The sequence below is a fragment of the Schizosaccharomyces pombe genome, assembly GCF_000002945.2.
Source record: "Schizosaccharomyces pombe strain 972h- genome assembly, chromosome: II".
In the NCBI taxonomy this organism is placed as follows: domain Eukaryota; kingdom Fungi; phylum Ascomycota; class Schizosaccharomycetes; order Schizosaccharomycetales; family Schizosaccharomycetaceae; genus Schizosaccharomyces; species Schizosaccharomyces pombe.
The window spans coordinates 4,103,987-4,123,019 of NC_003423.3; the positions used below are offsets into that span (position 1 = coordinate 4,103,987).

Consider the following 19,033-nt stretch of genomic DNA (forward strand, 5'->3'; position numbering starts at 1 on the left):
ATCTGAGAAAGCGATAAAATTCACTATTCAACATACTGCAACGAAGTAAACAATAAACTTGAAACGTTTGAAAAGCTACGATATAAATCTTTAGAGTAGATTGTATGGAATACTTAAGTAAAAAGTATTAAACCCATAAAGAAGAAAAAGCAAAAGCAATTTGATCCAAAAGATAAAATATTTTGATCAGGGAAAAAAAACACCATAAATAGTATGGTTTTGTCTCACTAGATTCTTTCTTCCGAGACGTCTTCGGTTTCTGATGTCATAGTGGATGCCAGTGAGACAGTTGGATATGGAGTTAGGATATTTCGCACTCTTCGTCCGTTTTGGTAATATGGCAAAGATACGTTAGTTGACATGCTAGTTTCAGAAGCACGTTTCTGGAGGCCGGGACCACTGGGTTCTAGGTCGGTCAGTATTGTGGTTTCATCTTCAACGATTCCCAAAGGAGAATCAGTGAGGGTGGTACGGTTGGCTGCCTGATGGCTTGGTGCTTCCATATTTTCCTCAATAGTGACTTTGGTTTGATGCGATCCTTGGGAATCTTTAACATTCGTATAATGGTAGGGTTGATGTGATTGTTGAATTCCTTGCAACAATTTTTCATTCAACGCATTCAGTCTGTCGGAAGCTTGGATATCAGACTTATGCGGCGTTCTGTCAAAAGAATAACCAGAAGCCTCTGTTCCCATGGGAGTTTGGGGGAAACTCTCTCTCAAATATTCCATTGAATATTCATTTGGAGTTACTTGTTTCATTACATATTCCTGATTTACAAGGGATGTAGTTGAAAGATTCGAAGCAGCATCAGCGTCTGGCTTAAGTAGCCCTGATTTTACTTTTCTGAAATTGGGACCTCCATTGACAAAGGAGATAGATGTAGAAGAGCTCTCGTAATGGTACGGGGGTCGTTTTGGAGGAAGCTCCGTTACCGGTTTTTCGTATGTGAATCCTTTATCCTTATTTGAACTGGAAAACTCATCTTCATGTTGATGATGATGAATGTCTTCAATGTCTGCAAAGCTTTCGGTCATTGGAAGCATTTGGGAATCAGCTAACTCTGATCCTTCTTCGTCATTATTTCGTGAATTGTAGTAACCCGTAAAGCTAGCATCTTTATCTGCTTCTTCTTCATCGTGGCCGCTCTCTTCTCTTTCCATGTAAGTGCCAAAATAGTCACTAGAATCATGAGTTTCATAAAGTTCGTTAGTTAGATGTGAGTATAATGAGGGCTTTTCCTCATCATTTTGTCCGTCGAACGGTTTGCTAATGGAGTGGGCAAATACATCCTCTCCCTTAAATTTTTTATTTTCAAAGTGCTTTAGAGGCTTTTCTGATTGTTGCAAATTCGACTCATTTTGAGTGGGTAAAGACGAAGAAGGAGGTGCCGGAGAATATGCACCAGGAATGTGAGATTCCAAATCTTTATCCAACACTTCTCTGCTATTCTGAGCAAGCATCTTTAAATTAAAGATATTTTATGACTTTATAAACTTTTTTGTTCTTTTCTTTGATAAAATTTTATATCTCAGTTCCCAGGGGAGATTGCTAGATTTATTCTTCCTAACAATAAAAGTGGTTTCCGTAAGAAATGGGGTAAATTGACAAGAAAAATAGCTTCAATTGATTTCTCTTGATCCTATTATTTATTAAGAAAAATTAGACAGACCAATTAGGAGATGTACTAGTCTTTCCTTTTGTTTAAAGTAGAGTTGACAAACACAAAGTGAACGTATAAACAAGTAGTGTGCGAAATTTTTTAAGCCTTGATAAAGAATCGTGAGAATAAGGCAATTGTCAATTGATAATCAAACACCGGATAGTCAAAAGGTTAAGGCAATTGAAAGTGATCAAAAGGAATACAAGGATTGCAATGCTTGTGACTTTAAATGACAAATATACAATGGGTGAATAATAGACGATATACTTGTCTTAGAAAAGGAAGATGCAGAAATTGAAATATAAACCAAATGAACTTGTTAGTGAATGGAACTTTGGTAGTGAGAGGGTCATTAAAAGCAGCGTAATCAAGCTACGACACTCATGATGTCAAGGCAAAAGCCTTGTGACCCATTGGTATTTTTTAGCAAAACCAAGAATTGTTGTTACATTCTGTTAAAACCGCGCACCAATTTAAAACGACGCCTCTATGACGTTTTGCCTTGAATTATAGGCAGGGCGAAAGTACGCCGTCTTCTCTTATAGTGTGGTGGGTACAATACAGTGTAAGGTGGAGGATGTGCAGTGCGCAGTGGTAAAAGAGTGAAAATGGGGTGAAATAACAAGGTGTAGTAAAACAAAAAAAACTAAGGTAAAGAGAGAATTGCTTGAATAGAACACTTGTAATTATTCAAGGCTACTTTCAAATCATTTCGTTGAAACAATTTTTGAACGCTAAGGCCTAAGATGGTTGCTAATGTCTAAATTCCATCGCAAAGCTTAATTATGAATTCTTTTTGAGTAAAATTGAGACTTTAACAACATTTATAAACCAAGGATTGATCTTTTGTATCAATGGGATGCCAATGGATGCTTAGCTTTTTCCAACACAACACAAACCTTCTGAAATACGTACGAATTATTTAAAACGTACATCGTTGGACGTAAAAGCCTTTACAATAACAGAGTGATTTTGTGCAATTTCATGGGTTTGAAGGCAAAATATTCTTTGAAATAAAAGAGTGAAACTTGCTTTCAAAAATTTTATTGCAATTTTAGAATTTATTTTGATAAAACCCCAAAAGTTATCAAAAAAATTGATGTATTTTGAAGTATTTGTGTTTATGAAATTCAACGGTGTTCGCGGTTTGTTTATTTACTTGCGACACTGATAACTTGTAAATCCATTGTTACCTTAATTTGACATGGTACTTCTTATGACGTACAAAGTGAAGGAAGAATGTAAATAAACAATATATAAGAAAAGCGTTGAAATTGCTCTGTACTGGAATTGTGATGTGTATAAAAAGATGTGACGGCAATGAATGGGATCAGAAAACAAAGAATTTGTCGTGTAAATATGTAGTAAAGAGTATATGGGGACAGCGTATCCTTTTATATATCTGTTATTAGTAATGAGCAATACAAAATATTTCAGTAACATGTGTACGAATGGATATATTTTTTTTTCCTTTAACAATAAATTTAAGCTTCAAAACGAAGTCAACTTTATTTTATTTTATTTATGTTTTTTTTTTTGAGCATTGCAGTGTTTAAACCTCTAAAAGTATTGTTTTTTGTGTTTTGCTAAAACCCGTTGTAAAGTTTTTTTTTTTTTTTTTTTTTTTTTTTTTAATTCTTAAATTTTTCATATATTTTTATATTATTGATTTATTCAACCCAAAGTCCTATTCTAGCAATATTTACACGTTGGCCATCATAATGACTACCTATGTTTTGTTTCACTTACGAAAACTAAGAAAAATTATATGGCAAGTCCTCGAAAACTAATAAAAAAATTTTCCGAATTTTAAATTTAATTCTTCTTTTAACTACAATCTTATCAACATTAGTTTTATTGTATGATCGCCCATTTTTTAAATCGTCTGTTAGGCTATTTACATAGCAGGTGATCAGGTCATTGGGGTTATTTCATCAACTCTAATAATTGTTTAATAATATGAATATAACTTTTCGGTATATAACTAAATCCGTCATGGTCCAGTGGCTAGGATTCATCGCTCTCACCGATGCGGCGGGGGTTCGATTCCCCCTGACGGAGTATTTTTATCAAAAATATGTATGTAGTCAATTGGATTTTTTGGTATTTTGGGCCTTATGGGAAGAAGCGGCCGGTTGATGGTTGCTCAGAAATAACAAATTAGGTAATTGTTGCTTTGACCAATATGCTTAAGGTTTGTTAATTTGCAGACGTTTTCTCAATCGCTCTTCTTCGATAAAGTGGGCTATTTGAAGATTTTCTTAAACGTCAACACCGGTTTTTACCCATACTTCATTTCATTCCATATACTCCGTTGGCAGGCATTCTCAAGTATACTTTACGAACCAAGTCTTCATATTTCACTCATAAACACAGAATGCCCGTTACGTTGTCTACTTTACACCATCGATTCACATGCTATCTCGCAGATACCCGATTGTGTCCAATATTTATATCTTGCTTACTACGCTTTGGTTTCCTTGCCAAGGGCAACCAAAGACAAGCAGCGCTATTTACAAATTTGTCCTCCTTCCCTGTCCTTGTCCTGTCTTGTCCTCTTTTCAGTTCGTTATCTTTGTCGCAAAACACTAAGCGCTTTACGTTGTATTCCTTTAACGTCTATTCGCAAACCACGGTATAGCTCGTTAATGAAGGAGGGAGGAAAAGTAAATTTTTTTAAAGTACATTAAAATCCGGGTATTTGTATAGATGGAGAAATTTAAGTTTTTTAAGTTGCAGTTACAGAATAAAGACAAACACGGCGACTATGTGAGATCCAACATTTTCCTAACATCGTTTGGGATGAATAACAGACTGATGAATGGATAGACATGTTAGAGTGTGATTACATCGCCTGTGTCGTCCTTGTCTGGCCTGGTTTTTACTGTTGCTGCCAATGACTTTACCGACATGGTTTGCGGGCCGACACCGATATAACTAACATGCGACTTTGCCGAAACATTCAGCGCCTCTTTCTATTCCGCTAAAACAAACAGTAATCAATTGCGGGTTTATATTGCAGAAGCAAAGTAAGTAAAGCCGAACAAAGCGAATCGTTAGCATGGAACGAAAATGATGTTATTTCTAGAACGAAGAGATAAGAAGACTATAAGTAAACCGCTTATAATATCAATGTCAAGTTATCCAAGAAAAGTGTGTTCAAGGTATATATATATATATATATGTCTATAAATATATAGATTAAGGCTTTTAAATTATAGAGTGAGATGCAAACATAATTTACTAGTGTCTGTTAAATTTCTTACTAAATTGAAACGCACATGTAGTTTTTTGGATCCCTAAAATATTCTATCCTATTTTTTTACCTTTTTTTTTTAGAGGGTCTATTATTATTACGTCTTAAGTTTTCGGCTGTTAAAGAGAAAAGAAAGAAAATCGGAGCCTGCGTAAATCCTATCACTCTAGAGGCGGGAATACTTTTTCAACAAGTATATATTAACACTTGTGTAAGTATGACCAGCACATATCATAACTCGTAGTCCATTACTGTTTGGAAGTGAAGTGCAAAATATTTAACTAAGTAAACTATCGATTTTCTATTTAATTTAATTTTTTCTAGAATCATATTTCACATAAACTCGTTTACAAAGTCGTAATAAAAAAGAAATGAAAAAAGAAAAAAAATCCGCCACCTGCAAAGTATTTGTTTCGTAAGCGATTTAAGTCAGTCAACGGTTGACCACGTGCCCATTTCCGAGACATATGTTTGGTGGAAATTTTCATGGTTCATGTTCACCCATTTTGTTCCTCCAAGCTCCGTCGTACCCTCAACATAGTACTTATGAGTACTATTCCAAAGTACCAAATTGGACATCGAGGTGAGTCGGCTTTATCGTAGAATGGACCGTTTTACTCGTAGCATGCTAATTGACCCATACCATTTCATCTTGACGTTGTAGAATGTAAGGAACGATAAAGCAGATACTCATATTAAGTGAGTTTGAGAGTGGTTATGTAGCTTGTAGGCACTTACTACAGGATCATTTATTTTACTAACATTCCCTCTCTCCCTGTACATATGATTAAGAATGAAGATAGCACCATCAACTATGCACTCTTTGCTTTATCGCGCTTCAATTGTAGCTCCCTTTTAACAGTTTTTATGATGCTGCTGCATAAAATGAAACGAAAGGCTAGTGTAGTTACTCCCATATCACCTAGTTTCGTCCATACCTGCCTTTTCATTTAACCATGCATAAGCGAGTTTGACAACGTCATTTCTCCCCTTCCTTCATTCGTATGTTCCGCTGTTCCTTGGACGCACGATCCCCTTCGTTCCACCGATCTTTTCCCCTTTCACCTCCTCTTCTTCTCTATCACTCTTCGTTTCCTTCGCCTCATTTTCCTATTTCGTCGGAAAAGCGAATCGGCTCGTTCATCGTTTGTATTGCCAATTTGAATTTGGTAGGAGTAATCGGCACTTGAATTTTCTTTATTGATTTTTTTCGAAAAGTCTCTTCCTCGCCTCTTTTTCGATTTCGCTCACTCCTTTCGCTCCTCGGAGCTCTTTACATTTTCTCTCTATAACTTTTTACTTATCGTTTTTGGCTCTTTGAAAGACTTTGAAAATTTCTCGTCTTGACGCACCTACGCCTTCCCAAATTTGTTTACCGTTCAACCAGTTCTCTCTTGCCTGATAACTAGGCTGTCTGCTCTTTTTACTTCATCCTTATATGATATTTTCTTTTGAATACTTGCAGAAACGTTCCCTTCGATTGTCGCTCTCTCCGGTTTTTAGGCTAACTGCTTTGTTGTGTGGGACTTGGGTTGTTTTGTTATCGGTTTCCTGATTTCATTTTTTATAAAAAGGTTTTCTTTTTTCTGCAATCTTTTTGTGTGAAGCTTTCCCCCGTTTATATCCTCGTCTTTCCCCTTTATTTATTAATCCACCATTCATTTTGCAATTTAGCTCTATACCTATACATATTTACACCCATTCTTTTCACCTATTTATAATTTCGTATATTTCTCTTTATACACCTATTCGAATTCCTCTTTTGTTGCTCTAAATAGCATCTTTCTTTTCGTTTCCGATCCAAGCATATTCTTGAAATTTTTTTTTTCGCTTTCGTGCTATTCGTATCGCGCTTATCTTTTGTGTTTTGATTTCGATTTTTGTGCATTCGCGAATCTTTCTTTTGTACTTTTCCCCCTTCGTGTTGCCTTTTTCGTGGTTTTTTTTTTGCTGCCAGAAGTCTGAAAAAATCGATCGTCGTTGATTATACCATCTTGTTTGTTGAGTTTAATTTGACAAAATTTTGCTTCTCCCACTATCGCCTGATATTTATTTTTCCATTTGTTGATTGAAGATTTATCTTTTGTTTTTCGTTTTTGCCCCCTTACCTCTTTTCTTTAATTTGCTTACCAATTTCTTTATTTCTGGTGAAAGTATTATCATAGCTAGCGTAATTGATTCATTTTAAACTTTTCTTTTCTTTTTCACGCGCTTCTCTGTTCCTGTTTCAATCTTACATTCATTGATAAGCTTGTGATCGTCTTTTGTTTTTTGTTCTTTTTTTGTTTTCTCCTTGGGCATCCGTTTATGTTTTGCCTTGTTTTCAAAATACCTGATTTCTTATTTTTTTTATTATTGTCTTGATTCCCCGTATCTGCCTGTTTTTTATTGTACTTAGTCTACTCTCAATTCCTGATTTTGGTTTGGGCATTTATATTTTCGTTAACATTGGATGCCAATTTTTTTAGAGTGTGAATTTCATTTTTTTGAGCATTACATAGAAGCAACACTTCTCACAAGTTGTTTTTGATTTTTCTTTTTTTTAAAAGTTTATTAGGTTACAGTTCCTATCCATTTATCTATCACCTTTCAACAATGGATTTGCATAGCATTTTACAGCCTATTTCTACCCCTTCTGCTTCAGTTGTTACGGCGCCTCTTCCAGCTACCATCGCCTTACCTTCTCCTAATTATTATTATCCTCCTGTAGCACAAGGACATTACCCCGTGAACAATATGTGGTCTCTGCCTTCTAATGTGCGGGTGATTTCTTCTCATGGCGCTCCCGGTCATCAGACTTCTGCATCACAACCATCTACTGTAATGCCGGCTTTAGAGACCAATGCATCAAACGCCCAGTACTATCCCGCCTATAGTGTAATAAATGGCAACAACTCAGTACAAGTTGCTTCACCAGCCTACACAGTTTCTCATTCTCCTCATTCCTTTTCCAATCCTCGTTACGTTGCTGTTCCTCAAAAATCGACATCCCCTAACCAGGTTTGTTCCTATTGCGAGCCTCTTCCAAATCATCTTACTAAAACTAAAAGTTGTTCTATACCTCCTATTTTGAACTCATCAGATAGATCCCCTTTATCTTTACCTACTCCTTATCCAGTTCAATATTCAACTCAACCAGTATCTCTTCCTCAGCCAATTGCTGCTCCTGCTCCTCCATCGGCTGAATCGTCTAAAAGCACTATATCTGACGAAGACGTAGCTTGGCAGCTAATCCGTTTAGGGGCTTTAAGTTCCAATTCTGTCAAATCATCACCTTCTAAAAGCTTTGTATCTATTTCAAGCCCCGTTCAATCCACAGTTAAACCTACGAAGGCATCTGGAGTTGTAAAATCCGAAAAAGTAGAGAAACGTTCTCTTCCTCCTCAAGATTTTGGTAACGCATCTTCCTCTACTTCTGCTAAACGGCGTCGCCCTGACCATAACCATACTTCAACTTTAGATGCTTCGTCGTCAAATACAAGTCTCGCTTCAACTGGCCCAATGACTGTTTCCAGTTCAACAGTTGAACGGAAGGGTAAAGAAGCATCGGAAGTTAATCCCAATTCCACTTCTTCGGTTACGTTTTCTGATTTTGCTGCTGCTATTAGTAGAAGCAGATGTTCAAGGTGTAAAAAGTCAAAAAAAGGTTGCGATCGTCAGCGTCCTTGCGGGCGTTGTCGCGATGCAGGATTGAATTCGGAAGATTGTATAAGTGATGATGATATGCCAGTTTCCAATGCTCGGAAGCCTCGAGGTCGAGGTCGAGGTAGGCCGAAAACAAAGAATTAAGAACATCTAATCAGTATATTCGATTATGCTTTTTTTCGCTCATTTCAATAACCTCCTGCAGCTTCAAATTGTTTACGACCGAATTAAATTTTTGCGTTATATAATGCGTTTGTCTCTTTTATTTAATTTATACCCTTCACATAAGTTAAATTATCAATGAAATTATTACAACTTTAGTAAATTTTATAATAGTAATATAGTTACCCCAACAGTAACCTTCAATCTTTTTAGACTACTCATATTGTTTACAAAGGATATCGCAGCAAGATATCATACGTAAAAATCAATGAAGGTAATCCATAAGTAATTCATACATAAAAAAATTTCAAAGATGTATTAAAACATAACGAATTGTATCCAAATCCCACTACCTATTTTTAAAAATTGAATTTACCATGCGATGATGGTTTGTTTTTTGTTTCCTATTTTCTCGTTTTCTTTCATTCTTTCGAATTTTCTTGCGAGAAGCAACTTCAGGAGCTACAACTTGCTCAATAGCTCGTTTCTCACGTCTTTCTCTGCGAACTTCGATAGCAGCATTTCGTACTTCTTGATAAGCCCTAGCAAACACAGTCGCGCCAACTTTTTCCTGAAGCACTTGTAATGACTCAGTCACTAAATCTGCAAGTTCCTGTTGCGATTTCCTTTCAGCCTCCTGTAGTTCTGTATAGCGATATAAAGCCGCAATAATTTCAGAAAGGACCGGTTGCAATTCTTCACCAGAGAAAACATGGATAACGCTAGCAAACCATTGCATCAAGTATTTCTTGTTGATGCTATATTCTTCAATAGTTTGCTTCTTGAGGGTTTTGCGCATTCTTCTAAATATTTCCAAAAAAGGAGAATCATCAGAACTGCGAATGCTATTAAACCAGCGAGTAAGGAATATTAAGTTTTTAGCAACCTGCATGCCCAACTCTTCGGAAAGAACCGGACTACGTAATTGTGCTTGTAAAGCATTTGATATTTGCGTTACAAAGTCTAAACTGAAAACAACTCCGTCAATTCCTAATGAAAGCTTTCCAAAATTTGAGTCTCCGATTATTGCAAAAAAGTGACCAAAGAGACGGGAGACAGAAAGTCGAACCCATGCATGCTTAAAAAGTATAAGATAACGCATTGATTCCCAAATCTTTGAAAACTCCTTTTCACATGACTTTTTGGGATCCGCCAAGACCAGCTTCAACCAAGATTGGAGACCAAAATAGTTTAACTCCCATTCATTTGTTGCTTCTTCTGGATGGCTAATAGTTGTTGAAAGAACCCTTTCAAAAACTTTCGTAAAAAGGTGCACTTCTTCCATCCTCTCGAAGCCAAAAGTTTCAAATAATAAACCAAACAGCTGCATACTTACACGGACCAAATTTTTCCCGGCTTTCTCAACTGAAGTCCAATGACTCAACAACTGTCGAATCAAATTAAAATTCTCATTGTCAGCACGTTGATATACGAGCTTTATTAATTCTGCAGACATCTCTCTACAATGAGGTTCTGAGTCATTAGCTAGCACCATAACTAGAGCAATAAATATTCCTTGATGATACTCTTTCAATAAAGCATCACTAAAATTATTCAAGATAAGATGCAAGAGCTCCATTACAGATTCGCGTCCGGGTGCGAATTCATATTCCAAGTTCTTAAGAATAAATGATATTTGCTTGGATAGTCGAGTTTTACCCTGGGGATAATCAAGAAGAAATGAATAATACAAATGACGACAAGTTTGACGAGTGGATTTAGTATGATTTGTCACCATCATATCTCGTATTAAATCAATTATTTTGTACAGTTCAGGAGTCATGATTTTGCGAGCAATAACCGCTCTAACCAACGAAAACATAACACCTTGACGATCAGGTTCTTGAATATCAGTTCCAACCCTTTCCAGTAAATAGTTTATAGTCGATTCCTTAATCTTTACATTTTCATAAGGTAAAATAGATGCTAAAAACTTAAAACTTGCTTGACATAATTCTGTGTTTGTAGAAGGCGAATTCTGTATATATTTCACAGCCTGAGACGTGAAGACTGAACTACCCGAAAAAACCTGATCAATTTTTAAAGGGAGAAGCAAAACGAGAAAGCGTAATGCAGAAATTTGAACTTCTTCAGAGCTACTTAAAAGCGATTCACCGATTAGAGGCACGAAAGCCGCCATGTTTCTGGCTGTCAACAATTCTTTATGTTTGTTAGATACACCACGTAAAACATCGAAAGTAAACCTTATTAACTTCTTTGAGTTTTCTAAAAAGAAATTAGGAGCTGACCGATAACCATCGTTTTCTTGCTGTTTCAATGCCGCAACAGTTTCCTTTTCCTTGACAACAAATTCGTAAACATTATAACAGAAAATCAAAGAACTCTGCGAAGCACTTTGTTTGTTCGCGACAATTCCTAAAGAAAGTCTCCGACACAATTCATCTACTTTTCGTAGAGATTTAGGAACATTTGTTTCGAACAAAACATTCTTCACCGGACGAAGTAATGTACTCAAACTATCGAAGCTAGAAATTCTAGCAACAATCTCATAAGAATCGTAGCTCTTATTGCCTTTGATTTCCTTCACATTTGATTTGTAATCTTCAGAATCTTTTTCAACACCAACTTCTCCAAATATCTCATCAACAAATATTTGAGCCAGAGAATCCATACAGTAATCTATAGAGCCGTACGGATACACGTCCTCAATCGCCAATAAGAGGTAATGAACTGTGTAACCTAGAACATGGAGTTGATACCCTCTTTTCAAAGAAGTTTGTAATTGACTGATAATAAAGGAAAAGTACTTCGGGCCAAGAAATTTTGATATCGCTGCTAAAGCTTTCCGGGTTGCATCACGCGACTCTAAAGAGCGACTGCGTAAAATATGGCAAGTATCTATCAAAACAGGAGTTAACCGTAGAACAATTTCTTCCTCGGGAAGAAGCGCAACAAGTTGCACGATTGAAAGCGCAATTGCAACACGAAGGGTAACCGTTGATTCGTCTCTTATATGTAGATATAACATCAGGGTAGGAAAAAAATCATTAGTAAGGACTTCTGTAAATCTCTCTTCGGAAGGTAGGCTACTGGCTAAAACGCATTTCTTCTTTTGGCCATCAAACTGTTCTATGTTCATTTCGGAGTTTGTATAGGAAGCGACTGCATCATCCAATGGCCTTAATGCTGACACAACGGCCGTTATCAAACGAACAACTACTTTTTGGTCAATAGCGTTATTTTTTAACAGCGAAACATATCGCTTCAAAATAGCTTGGTATTGATTCCAATGTGCCCACTTTATGATTTCTCCAATTGTGATCACTGATTCATCTAACAAAGTTTGCACGGTATCATTACCTAAACAAAAGTTCTCCAGCAAGGGTAGAAATATTTGAGAAATATTACCACTTCTAATCACACCAATGGCACAGACATTAACAAGCCTTTTCATTGCTCGTTTACGTCTGTGCAACTGAATATGCAAAATGTTATTGAAAAAATTGGCTTCTTCATCACCTTCGTAAAGCAAAGGTTGCATATCCGAAATTGCATCGACCATCGTTAACGATTTAATAGAATAACTAAGCAAGCCAATAAACTCTTGCCGAATGAGTTCATTTTTATTTTTCATTTGATTTTTGATGAAGGGAAAAATAAACTTAACAAAGACATCAATCTTAAACTGATTTGATGCATCATTCATAGTTATTGATTCAATGAACCGTTTAATCCCCAGGGACGCACTAGCGCGAATAGCCAGCTCTTCAGCGTCTTGAACGTAAAAGAAGAAGTTATAGAGCACAGGCAGCCAAGCTAAATCTGAAATCAAAGAAAAGTGTTTTTCATTAAATGAGGTAAAAGCAGATAAGCGACGCTCAAAATCTGGTTCATCAAGCCGTTTTTTAGAAATAGAATTTATTTCTTCAACAAATACTGAGCTGAAAATAAGGTTATCATCAATTGTTGAATAAATCTTCAAAAGATCGTTCAAATGTTGACGAGCCTTGATGTCAACCATAGAAGTATATAGATGCATAATAGTATCAAAATCATTTGTCTGTGATATTGAAGCATGCAGCCATTTCGTATTGGTTGGAAGAAGTTTACAAAGCAAAACTAAAATATTAGACTTAACATTTGAAGGGACCAGACGGTTGGGTTTCCTCAAAAATGAAACCAACAGATTAAGTAAAGGCGAAGAGTCAATATCTAATGACATATATTCTGATACAGCAGATAATGCCTGAACGGATCCATCCATTACACGATTATTATTGCAAAATTGGGGATTCTTCAAAATATTCGAAAGACTCGCAAAAATAAGTGTGATGTTCGGCATAACCAAATTTGCCAAGATCTTTTCTCTTAACTGCGATTCACTTTCTTCTGATTGTAAATGAGTTATGACCAAGTTCAAAGTATCAAGAATGTATAGCAACACCGGCAATTTGACGGCAGTGTGAGACGCAGTGTTAAGCAAAGCAGTTAATATATGAGAAGAAAACTCAAGGACGCTATCTAAATAGGCTTCATTCTCAAACCAGCAACGGAAAATTTTCATTAGATTTGACACACTTTGTGTGTTTTCATCAGCAAACCGATCAAGGCGTGGAACCACAAAAGCAGTATATATAAAAACATTATAAGGCTTGAAATCGACATCAGAGCAGGACTTCAAAAAAAGTAGAAAAACTTTCAGTGATAGCTGTCTGACCGTATATGCCATTTTCACCTCAAAATTCTCGAAAGCCTCTTGAGAGGAAATCTGATCATCGGATACAACCAAATTATAGAGAACGGCATTCAGAATTTTGGGAGCAACTGAAGAAAGTTTAGAAGAAATCTGCAATAAAAGTTCCTCGGTCATTGTCAGAAAACCAATTTGTCGCCGTAGTGTCAAAGAAGGAATGTTTCCAGTGTCGATCTCCAAATTATTATTAGCGTTCAATTTGACCTCAAGACCATTATAGGGTCGTAACATAATATCAACTAAAATCTGTAAATCTTCTACTTGCATATTCCCAAGTGCAGATAAAATTGTTGATCGTCTGGCAGCTTGATTCTTTTGTCCTCCATATCCCTTAGACACCATTTTTCCGTAGAGAATGGATATTACAACAGGCATAAGTAACGGACGATGAATATCTTGAATTTTGCTATCTGCGTAATCCACAAATAGAAATGTAATTAATTCATCTCTACACTTTTTATCATCCAGCAAGTTTCGAAGATTTTCTTCGTAAGTAGTAATTGCTTCTTCTGAATATAGAAGAATTATGTCTAGAACCAATTTCTGAACCTTTGGGTCATTAATAGTAAGGGCCCAAAGAAAAAATTCCTTTCGAGCATCTCGATTGACAAACTCTTTGATGCCAGTGAATTTCGAGTAAAGTCCTAAGAGCAAATAGACATCAGGACGAGCCCATTCCGTATTAAGATCGAAACCATGTTGTAAACTAAAAAGATAATTGTCTAAAACATTTATGTTACGGGATGCTATTTCCGGAAGCTCATTGAGTACTCGTAAAGCCTGAGACCGAAAAGTCGGAAGATTTGAAAGATCTTCTTGATTTGTTTTTAGTAAGTTTCCAATTATATAGTTGTCAGACGAAGCGAACTTAGAAAAGCACTCATCGAAAGATGTTTCGAAGTAAGAAATCGCAGGACAATTGAATGTGTTAATTTCTAAGGTAGGTAGCTTTTCTAGTGACAAATCTGGTTTCACAAACACGGCAGTATCAGTTGGTCCTAACAAACCAGAGGGAGGAGAAGGAAGTGAAAGCCAAGAATAAATGATAGCTAAAAACTCATCTTCCACTTCCTTCGTGACGATGGAAGCTGCTGTCCTTGACAAATCCGGCCAAAGCGGGGTGAATCGAGTAATAGTTAGCCCTAGTAAGGCATGTAATACAACTCTTCTAGTGTCCTTCTCTAAAGCGGATGATTTGGCAGACAAATTTCGTAGCAAGACCGATGCATCACGACTGGTTGAAGGATCAAAAGGCAGCTCTGATAACTTTTTTACTAGAGATAGAGATTGTAGGACCTCGTTTTTCTGAAGAGATTTGCACAATGCAATAATCAAATCAATAGAAGCCGCTCTTAGGGATGTCAACCCCCGACTTAAATTATTAATTAAACGATCCATTAATGAAGTATACGAGCTGCAAAAGTCATATGAAGTACCGAAAAAGGGGCGAATACTTTCTAAAAAGACTTTACTGTCAGCTAAAAAACCAAAAACGCCAAGCAAAGAATCTAGAATTGGCTTGTAATAAGAGCTGTCCAGAAATAAACGAGAAACTTTGCGTTGAAGCAAATGCAATACAATTCCACAAATATCTCCTAATAAAACTGATTCAGATGAAACATCTTCTAACTTTCTTAAAAAAAGCAAGCAAGCCTTATAGATTTCATCAGATCCTAATGAAGATGAAATAATAATCATCAAAGAAGACCATAGGGAGATGATATCTTCGTAAGACGGGGAAACAATTTGAAGTCTCTCAATACAATATACAAAGTGGTTAAGAGAGACTGAAGCCACATCAACTGGAACGGGCACAGAGTTGTCTAAAACGCTTTCCAAAATTGCCAACGACTTCTGAGATTCATCACTCACTAGTGAAGAAATAAATTTGGGAAGAGATGGTTTAATGAAGGAATCATACCGTTGCATATTTAGCTGTTTCACAACATCAACAAAAGAGAAAAACAAGTGTAATGGACCTTGTTGTAAAAAAGAAATAATGCGTACCGTGTGAGGCATTAAATCAGAAATTTGGGGATATACAAAAAGAAGAGCAGATATTTCAAATATCAGAACTGAAAGATCTGACTCTATATTTTCCCAGCTGACTAAGTTGGGTATCTGCAAATAGGCTTTAAAGAAAGACGGATAATCAGATACGCGAGAGCCCTTTCTGGTAACCAACGTAGCTTTAAATAAATTTATATATAGTAATGGCTCACCGGTTATTTTAGAAATTATTAACTTTTCTAATTCGTTAAAGGAATCTGAAGTACAATGATGAATTGTAGAAATTAAGACAGGAATTATCACACTTTTAGACCTTGGCAAGGTGTAAATCTCAGATCGTAATAGGATTTCAAAAAAAGCTTTTCCTTTAAAGTGAATACTCGTATCAACGCCCTGTATTATCCTTGAAAAGAGAATGACGACTCCCTCGTGATATTGAGGAGTATAGTGATCGTTTAGATCGAGCAACACATGTCCAGTAAACTCAATTGCATTCTCGTAAGAAACTGTTTTACACAAAAAAGATAAAGCCTCAGCGGTAAAACGAGTAACATGACTCTTCTGCTTTTCCTTACCTAATAGAGGGGATAGAATATCATAAGTATGAATTAAACGGGGTGCAAGAATTTTTCGAAGATATTTAAAAAGATAAGCAGCAGCATGAAAAGACCAGTCAACAACTTCCAACTCGTTATTCTGAACGAGAATGCAGAGTAGTTCTAAGGTTTGATCAATATAACTTGCAAACTCCAGTGCCAGATCACGAGCAAACTGTGTCAATAATTCTAAGATTGGCTGTAAAGACAGTGAATCTCCTTCACGAGCATACTGTACAATAAGATCAAAAATTGTTTTTTGATGATATACTATTTGAGGTAAAGACTGTGAGTATGGAGTGACACTACGAAGAAAGTTTACATAGTGGGTTGAAAGATTCAAGTCCTCCCATTTCCTGAGACATGAAATAAAGTAAGACTCAACCTAAACGATTGTTAGCATACATATAGATGGAGTCAAAGCACTTCAGACTTTAAATCTGTTTTTGCTAATTAATTGTGAACATACGTCTTCATCCTCTAAATCAGCAGCTCTAGGGATTTTATGAGCTACATCAATCTTTAAATTTTCAACTCTCTTGGAAAAAGGCAAAAACTGATTTTAAGTGTTAGCAATTGTACACATTCAATAAAAGTTTTTAGTCAGACAACTGTACATACAACATAGTTTTTGGAATTGCTCTGCGCCGCAGCTTTCATTTCCAAGGAGAATTGTGCGCGTATCACTAGATAATGACAAGTTGGCGCTTTCTACAAAGTTTTGCCTGTAACCTATTCAACAAATGAATATAAATACTGTAATGTACCAAAAGGCAGTATATTTGGTTATCGAAGTATATTTTAGCAGCTGTAAACATTTAACATGTTTTGTTAGAATTCTTTAAACTCAAGCATAAATTGCTAATTTTCTTTTTCTTAAGGTAACAACTACTTTGAATCAATACAGCTTGCTCAAAAAACAGTTTGAAATGGCATTTTCTCTCTGCTGGCTAAAATCATCAGTTATGTTGCTCTTCCATAAATTTCATTTGGTGTTTGACGTTCATATAAAATATCCAGGGAGTTAGGATTTAGGCATTACTTTACATGCTATCCGAATCATGAATTTGTTATACTATCCCAAACAATTGCATTGGTTTATGGCTGCTTGCCTATTGTTGAAATTAGATCAATTGTAAAAATATGAATATTGAGATTCTACATAAAGAGAAATCTTTGGTCCTCGATATACGGCTGCTTGTACGTCGATACAAAAGGACTACTAGAGATGTTTGGTTTTGTCTGTAAAAAGCTCATACCTTTAACAAGAAATTCGGCCCTCTTTAAATCTTTGTTACATTGTTTTTATTTCCTTCTCTTAGATGAAATTTCATGGTTTACTTAAAACACAGCTATGTAATCTAGTAAGTATTCGCACCACTTCGAATACGATAGCTAATATTGAAGATGTTTACAATTTAAGGGAGGAACGTGGTTTAATCGTATGCGTGTTTTACCACCATTCTGGGGCATTTTCTCCGTTGAAGTATTGGTCTTGGCCATATAGTAATGGCGACTCAACAATAGAATGACGAAGATGTTTAGGATCATCCGGGTCATAATCTAACTGTGATTCGCAGGTAGTGCTTGCTCCATTCCATGCCATCATGTCTGCAGTTGTCTGTCCTGGTACAGCTTTTATAGCGAGTCCACGAGATGTCATTTCATTTTGAAATCTCTGGTACCAACCTGGAAGCGAAGGAAGAATCCCATTAAAAACAATTAACTTCGACATAATCCTTCTAATGTCAATTGGAAGAATACGGTACAGAGATAGTAAAACGTTAGGAAGGGCTTGGTCTGCTATGTCCGACCCTCCAGCATCAGAACCCTCAAAGAGAGCCTCAATGCCTGCATTGGCGATCCAAGATGGAACTCTAATTTTTTCAGCGTCATTAAAGCTTGAGCCCCGTTCAGTTTTATTTGTTTGACAAGTTGTTTCAGCTAAGGGTAAGATATCCGAATACCGAAAGTAAGCTTCTTGATCTGTTAATTGATAGAGCTCTTCAGTCGGTTTGCTTGGTACTCTTGATTTTAAAAGAGACTTCATTAATGCTTCCGTTACGGCAAACTCCTCATCTTCCAATAGCTTTTGAGAATTTTTCTTGTTGTTCAGTTTAAAACAGTCAGCCATACGTTCCAAAACCGTACTTAAGCTTCTTTTTGAAGTTTTTGTATAATGCATTAAGATACAAAGGTCTAAAATTACGATGAACTTTGTTTCTTTCATCCCGATATCCACAATTATTGCATCTCTTGTTGATGTGCTTAGGATCGCTGTTAATGGTGCACATATCCACAACGTGATTGGAACGTTTAAAGTGTTGAATAATCCATCACAAAGCTCTTTTTTCTGTTTCCTTGTAACAAAAATGTCCAATACTAATACAACGCGTACTATTTCAGCTAGACAGTTAAATGTGTTCAAGCAGTATCTTTGAATTATAGTTGTCACAATGGATATAGGGACCCAGCTTTGTTTATAAGGAACAAGATCTACTTTCCAAGTTGGCTCTTTATCGCTAGCATTTCCGATGTAAATTCCAAATTCGTCAATTTGCACCACTACGGTGCTAATATCGCAATTTTTTCGCATCAAAATAATTACTCGGAATTCAATTTAGTAGCAGTGATGTTAAAAAAACTCTTGTCGCTATTTGTTTGGTTTGGCAAAAGAAATGTAAGGGTTTGATATTTATTCAATAATTGTACTTTGACAATTTTTAAACAAATTGTTTTACTGAATAAAAAGTGGATGGCTTTTTATTTACAAAGAATACATGTATTACGGAAATGCACTCAAAACATTCGTGTGTTTACAAAACAAGTACGGCTAATCAAACGCATTCCGTACACTTAAATTAACTCAAACTTTATATGTATAAACAAAATAATATGAATTAAATACACATTTACTTATAATGCAACTTACAAAGAATATGATAAGAGAAATACGAATAATTGCTATGTTACGTTAAACATAATTG

The 19,033-nt window shown here is 36.0% G+C and overlaps 4 protein-coding genes, 10 long non-coding RNA genes and 1 other non-coding gene across 15 annotated transcripts; 9 read left to right on the forward strand and 6 right to left on the reverse strand.

Annotated features, from left to right (window-relative positions):
* Positions 1-176: 176 nt before the first annotated feature.
* SPOM_SPNCRNA.1668 lies at positions 177-1,637 on the forward strand. Its single transcript, NR_150564.1, has one exon. It is a non-coding gene; the product is annotated as a non-coding RNA (long non-coding RNA).
* mug147 lies at positions 228-2,002 on the reverse strand (the record flags this gene model as incomplete). Its single annotated transcript, NM_001022636.3, has 1 exon — positions 228-2,002. Exon 1 carries the CDS (start codon positions 1,461-1,463, stop codon positions 228-230), a length of 1,236 nt encoding a protein of 411 aa, NP_596711.1. The 5' UTR covers positions 1,464-2,002.
* Positions 2,003-2,109: 107 nt separating this feature from the next.
* On the forward strand, positions 2,110-2,644 carry SPOM_SPNCRNA.6438. The gene has a single exon (NR_195787.1). It is a non-coding gene; the product is annotated as a non-coding RNA (long non-coding RNA).
* Positions 2,164-2,815, reverse strand: SPOM_SPNCRNA.6439. The gene has a single exon (NR_195788.1). It is a non-coding gene; the product is annotated as a non-coding RNA (long non-coding RNA).
* Positions 2,816-2,819: 4 nt separating this feature from the next.
* SPOM_SPNCRNA.6440 lies at positions 2,820-3,060 on the forward strand. The gene has a single exon (NR_195789.1). It is a non-coding gene; the product is annotated as a non-coding RNA (long non-coding RNA).
* A 515-nt stretch (positions 3,061-3,575) lies between these two features.
* On the reverse strand, positions 3,576-5,833 carry SPOM_SPNCRNA.1669. The gene has a single exon (NR_150565.1). It is a non-coding gene; the product is annotated as a non-coding RNA (long non-coding RNA).
* Positions 3,653-3,724, forward strand: SPOM_SPBTRNAGLU.08. Its single transcript has one exon. It is a non-coding gene; the product is annotated as a tRNA-Glu (tRNA).
* Positions 5,041-5,614, forward strand: SPOM_SPNCRNA.1670. Its single transcript, NR_150566.1, has one exon. It is a non-coding gene; the product is annotated as a non-coding RNA (long non-coding RNA).
* A 149-nt stretch (positions 5,834-5,982) lies between the features above and the next one.
* Positions 5,983-8,917, forward strand: SPOM_SPBC56F2.05C (transcription factor). The gene has a single exon (NM_001022637.3). It carries the CDS (start codon positions 7,515-7,517, stop codon positions 8,706-8,708), a length of 1,194 nt encoding a protein of 397 aa, NP_596712.1. The 5' UTR covers positions 5,983-7,514; the 3' UTR covers positions 8,709-8,917.
* SPOM_SPNCRNA.6441 lies at positions 6,528-8,824 on the reverse strand. The gene has a single exon (NR_195790.1). It is a non-coding gene; the product is annotated as a non-coding RNA (long non-coding RNA).
* A 103-nt stretch (positions 8,918-9,020) lies between the features above and the next one.
* On the reverse strand, positions 9,021-16,761 carry utp20 (U3 snoRNP protein Utp20). The gene is made up of 3 exons (NM_001022638.3): positions 16,668-16,761; positions 16,516-16,602; positions 9,021-16,431 (listed from the first exon to the last, which is right to left on the reverse strand). Exons 1-3 carry the CDS (start codon positions 16,704-16,706, stop codon positions 9,076-9,078), a joined length of 7,482 nt encoding a protein of 2,493 aa, NP_596713.1. The 5' UTR covers positions 16,707-16,761; the 3' UTR covers positions 9,021-9,075.
* SPOM_SPNCRNA.6442 lies at positions 9,895-10,759 on the forward strand. The gene has a single exon (NR_195791.1). It is a non-coding gene; the product is annotated as a non-coding RNA (long non-coding RNA).
* On the forward strand, positions 12,025-13,873 carry SPOM_SPNCRNA.6443. The gene has a single exon (NR_195792.1). It is a non-coding gene; the product is annotated as a non-coding RNA (long non-coding RNA).
* Positions 16,762-16,908: 147 nt separating the features above from the next.
* On the forward strand, positions 16,909-19,021 carry SPOM_SPNCRNA.1671. Its single transcript, NR_150567.1, has one exon. It is a non-coding gene; the product is annotated as a non-coding RNA (long non-coding RNA).
* arp10 (actin-like protein Arp10) lies at positions 17,458-18,642 on the reverse strand (the record flags this gene model as incomplete). Its single annotated transcript, NM_001022639.2, has 1 exon — positions 17,458-18,642. The coding sequence occupies one exon, from the start codon at positions 18,640-18,642 to the stop codon at positions 17,500-17,502; it is 1,143 nt and encodes a 380-aa protein (NP_596714.1). The 3' UTR covers positions 17,458-17,499.
* Positions 19,022-19,033: the final 12 nt, after the last annotated feature.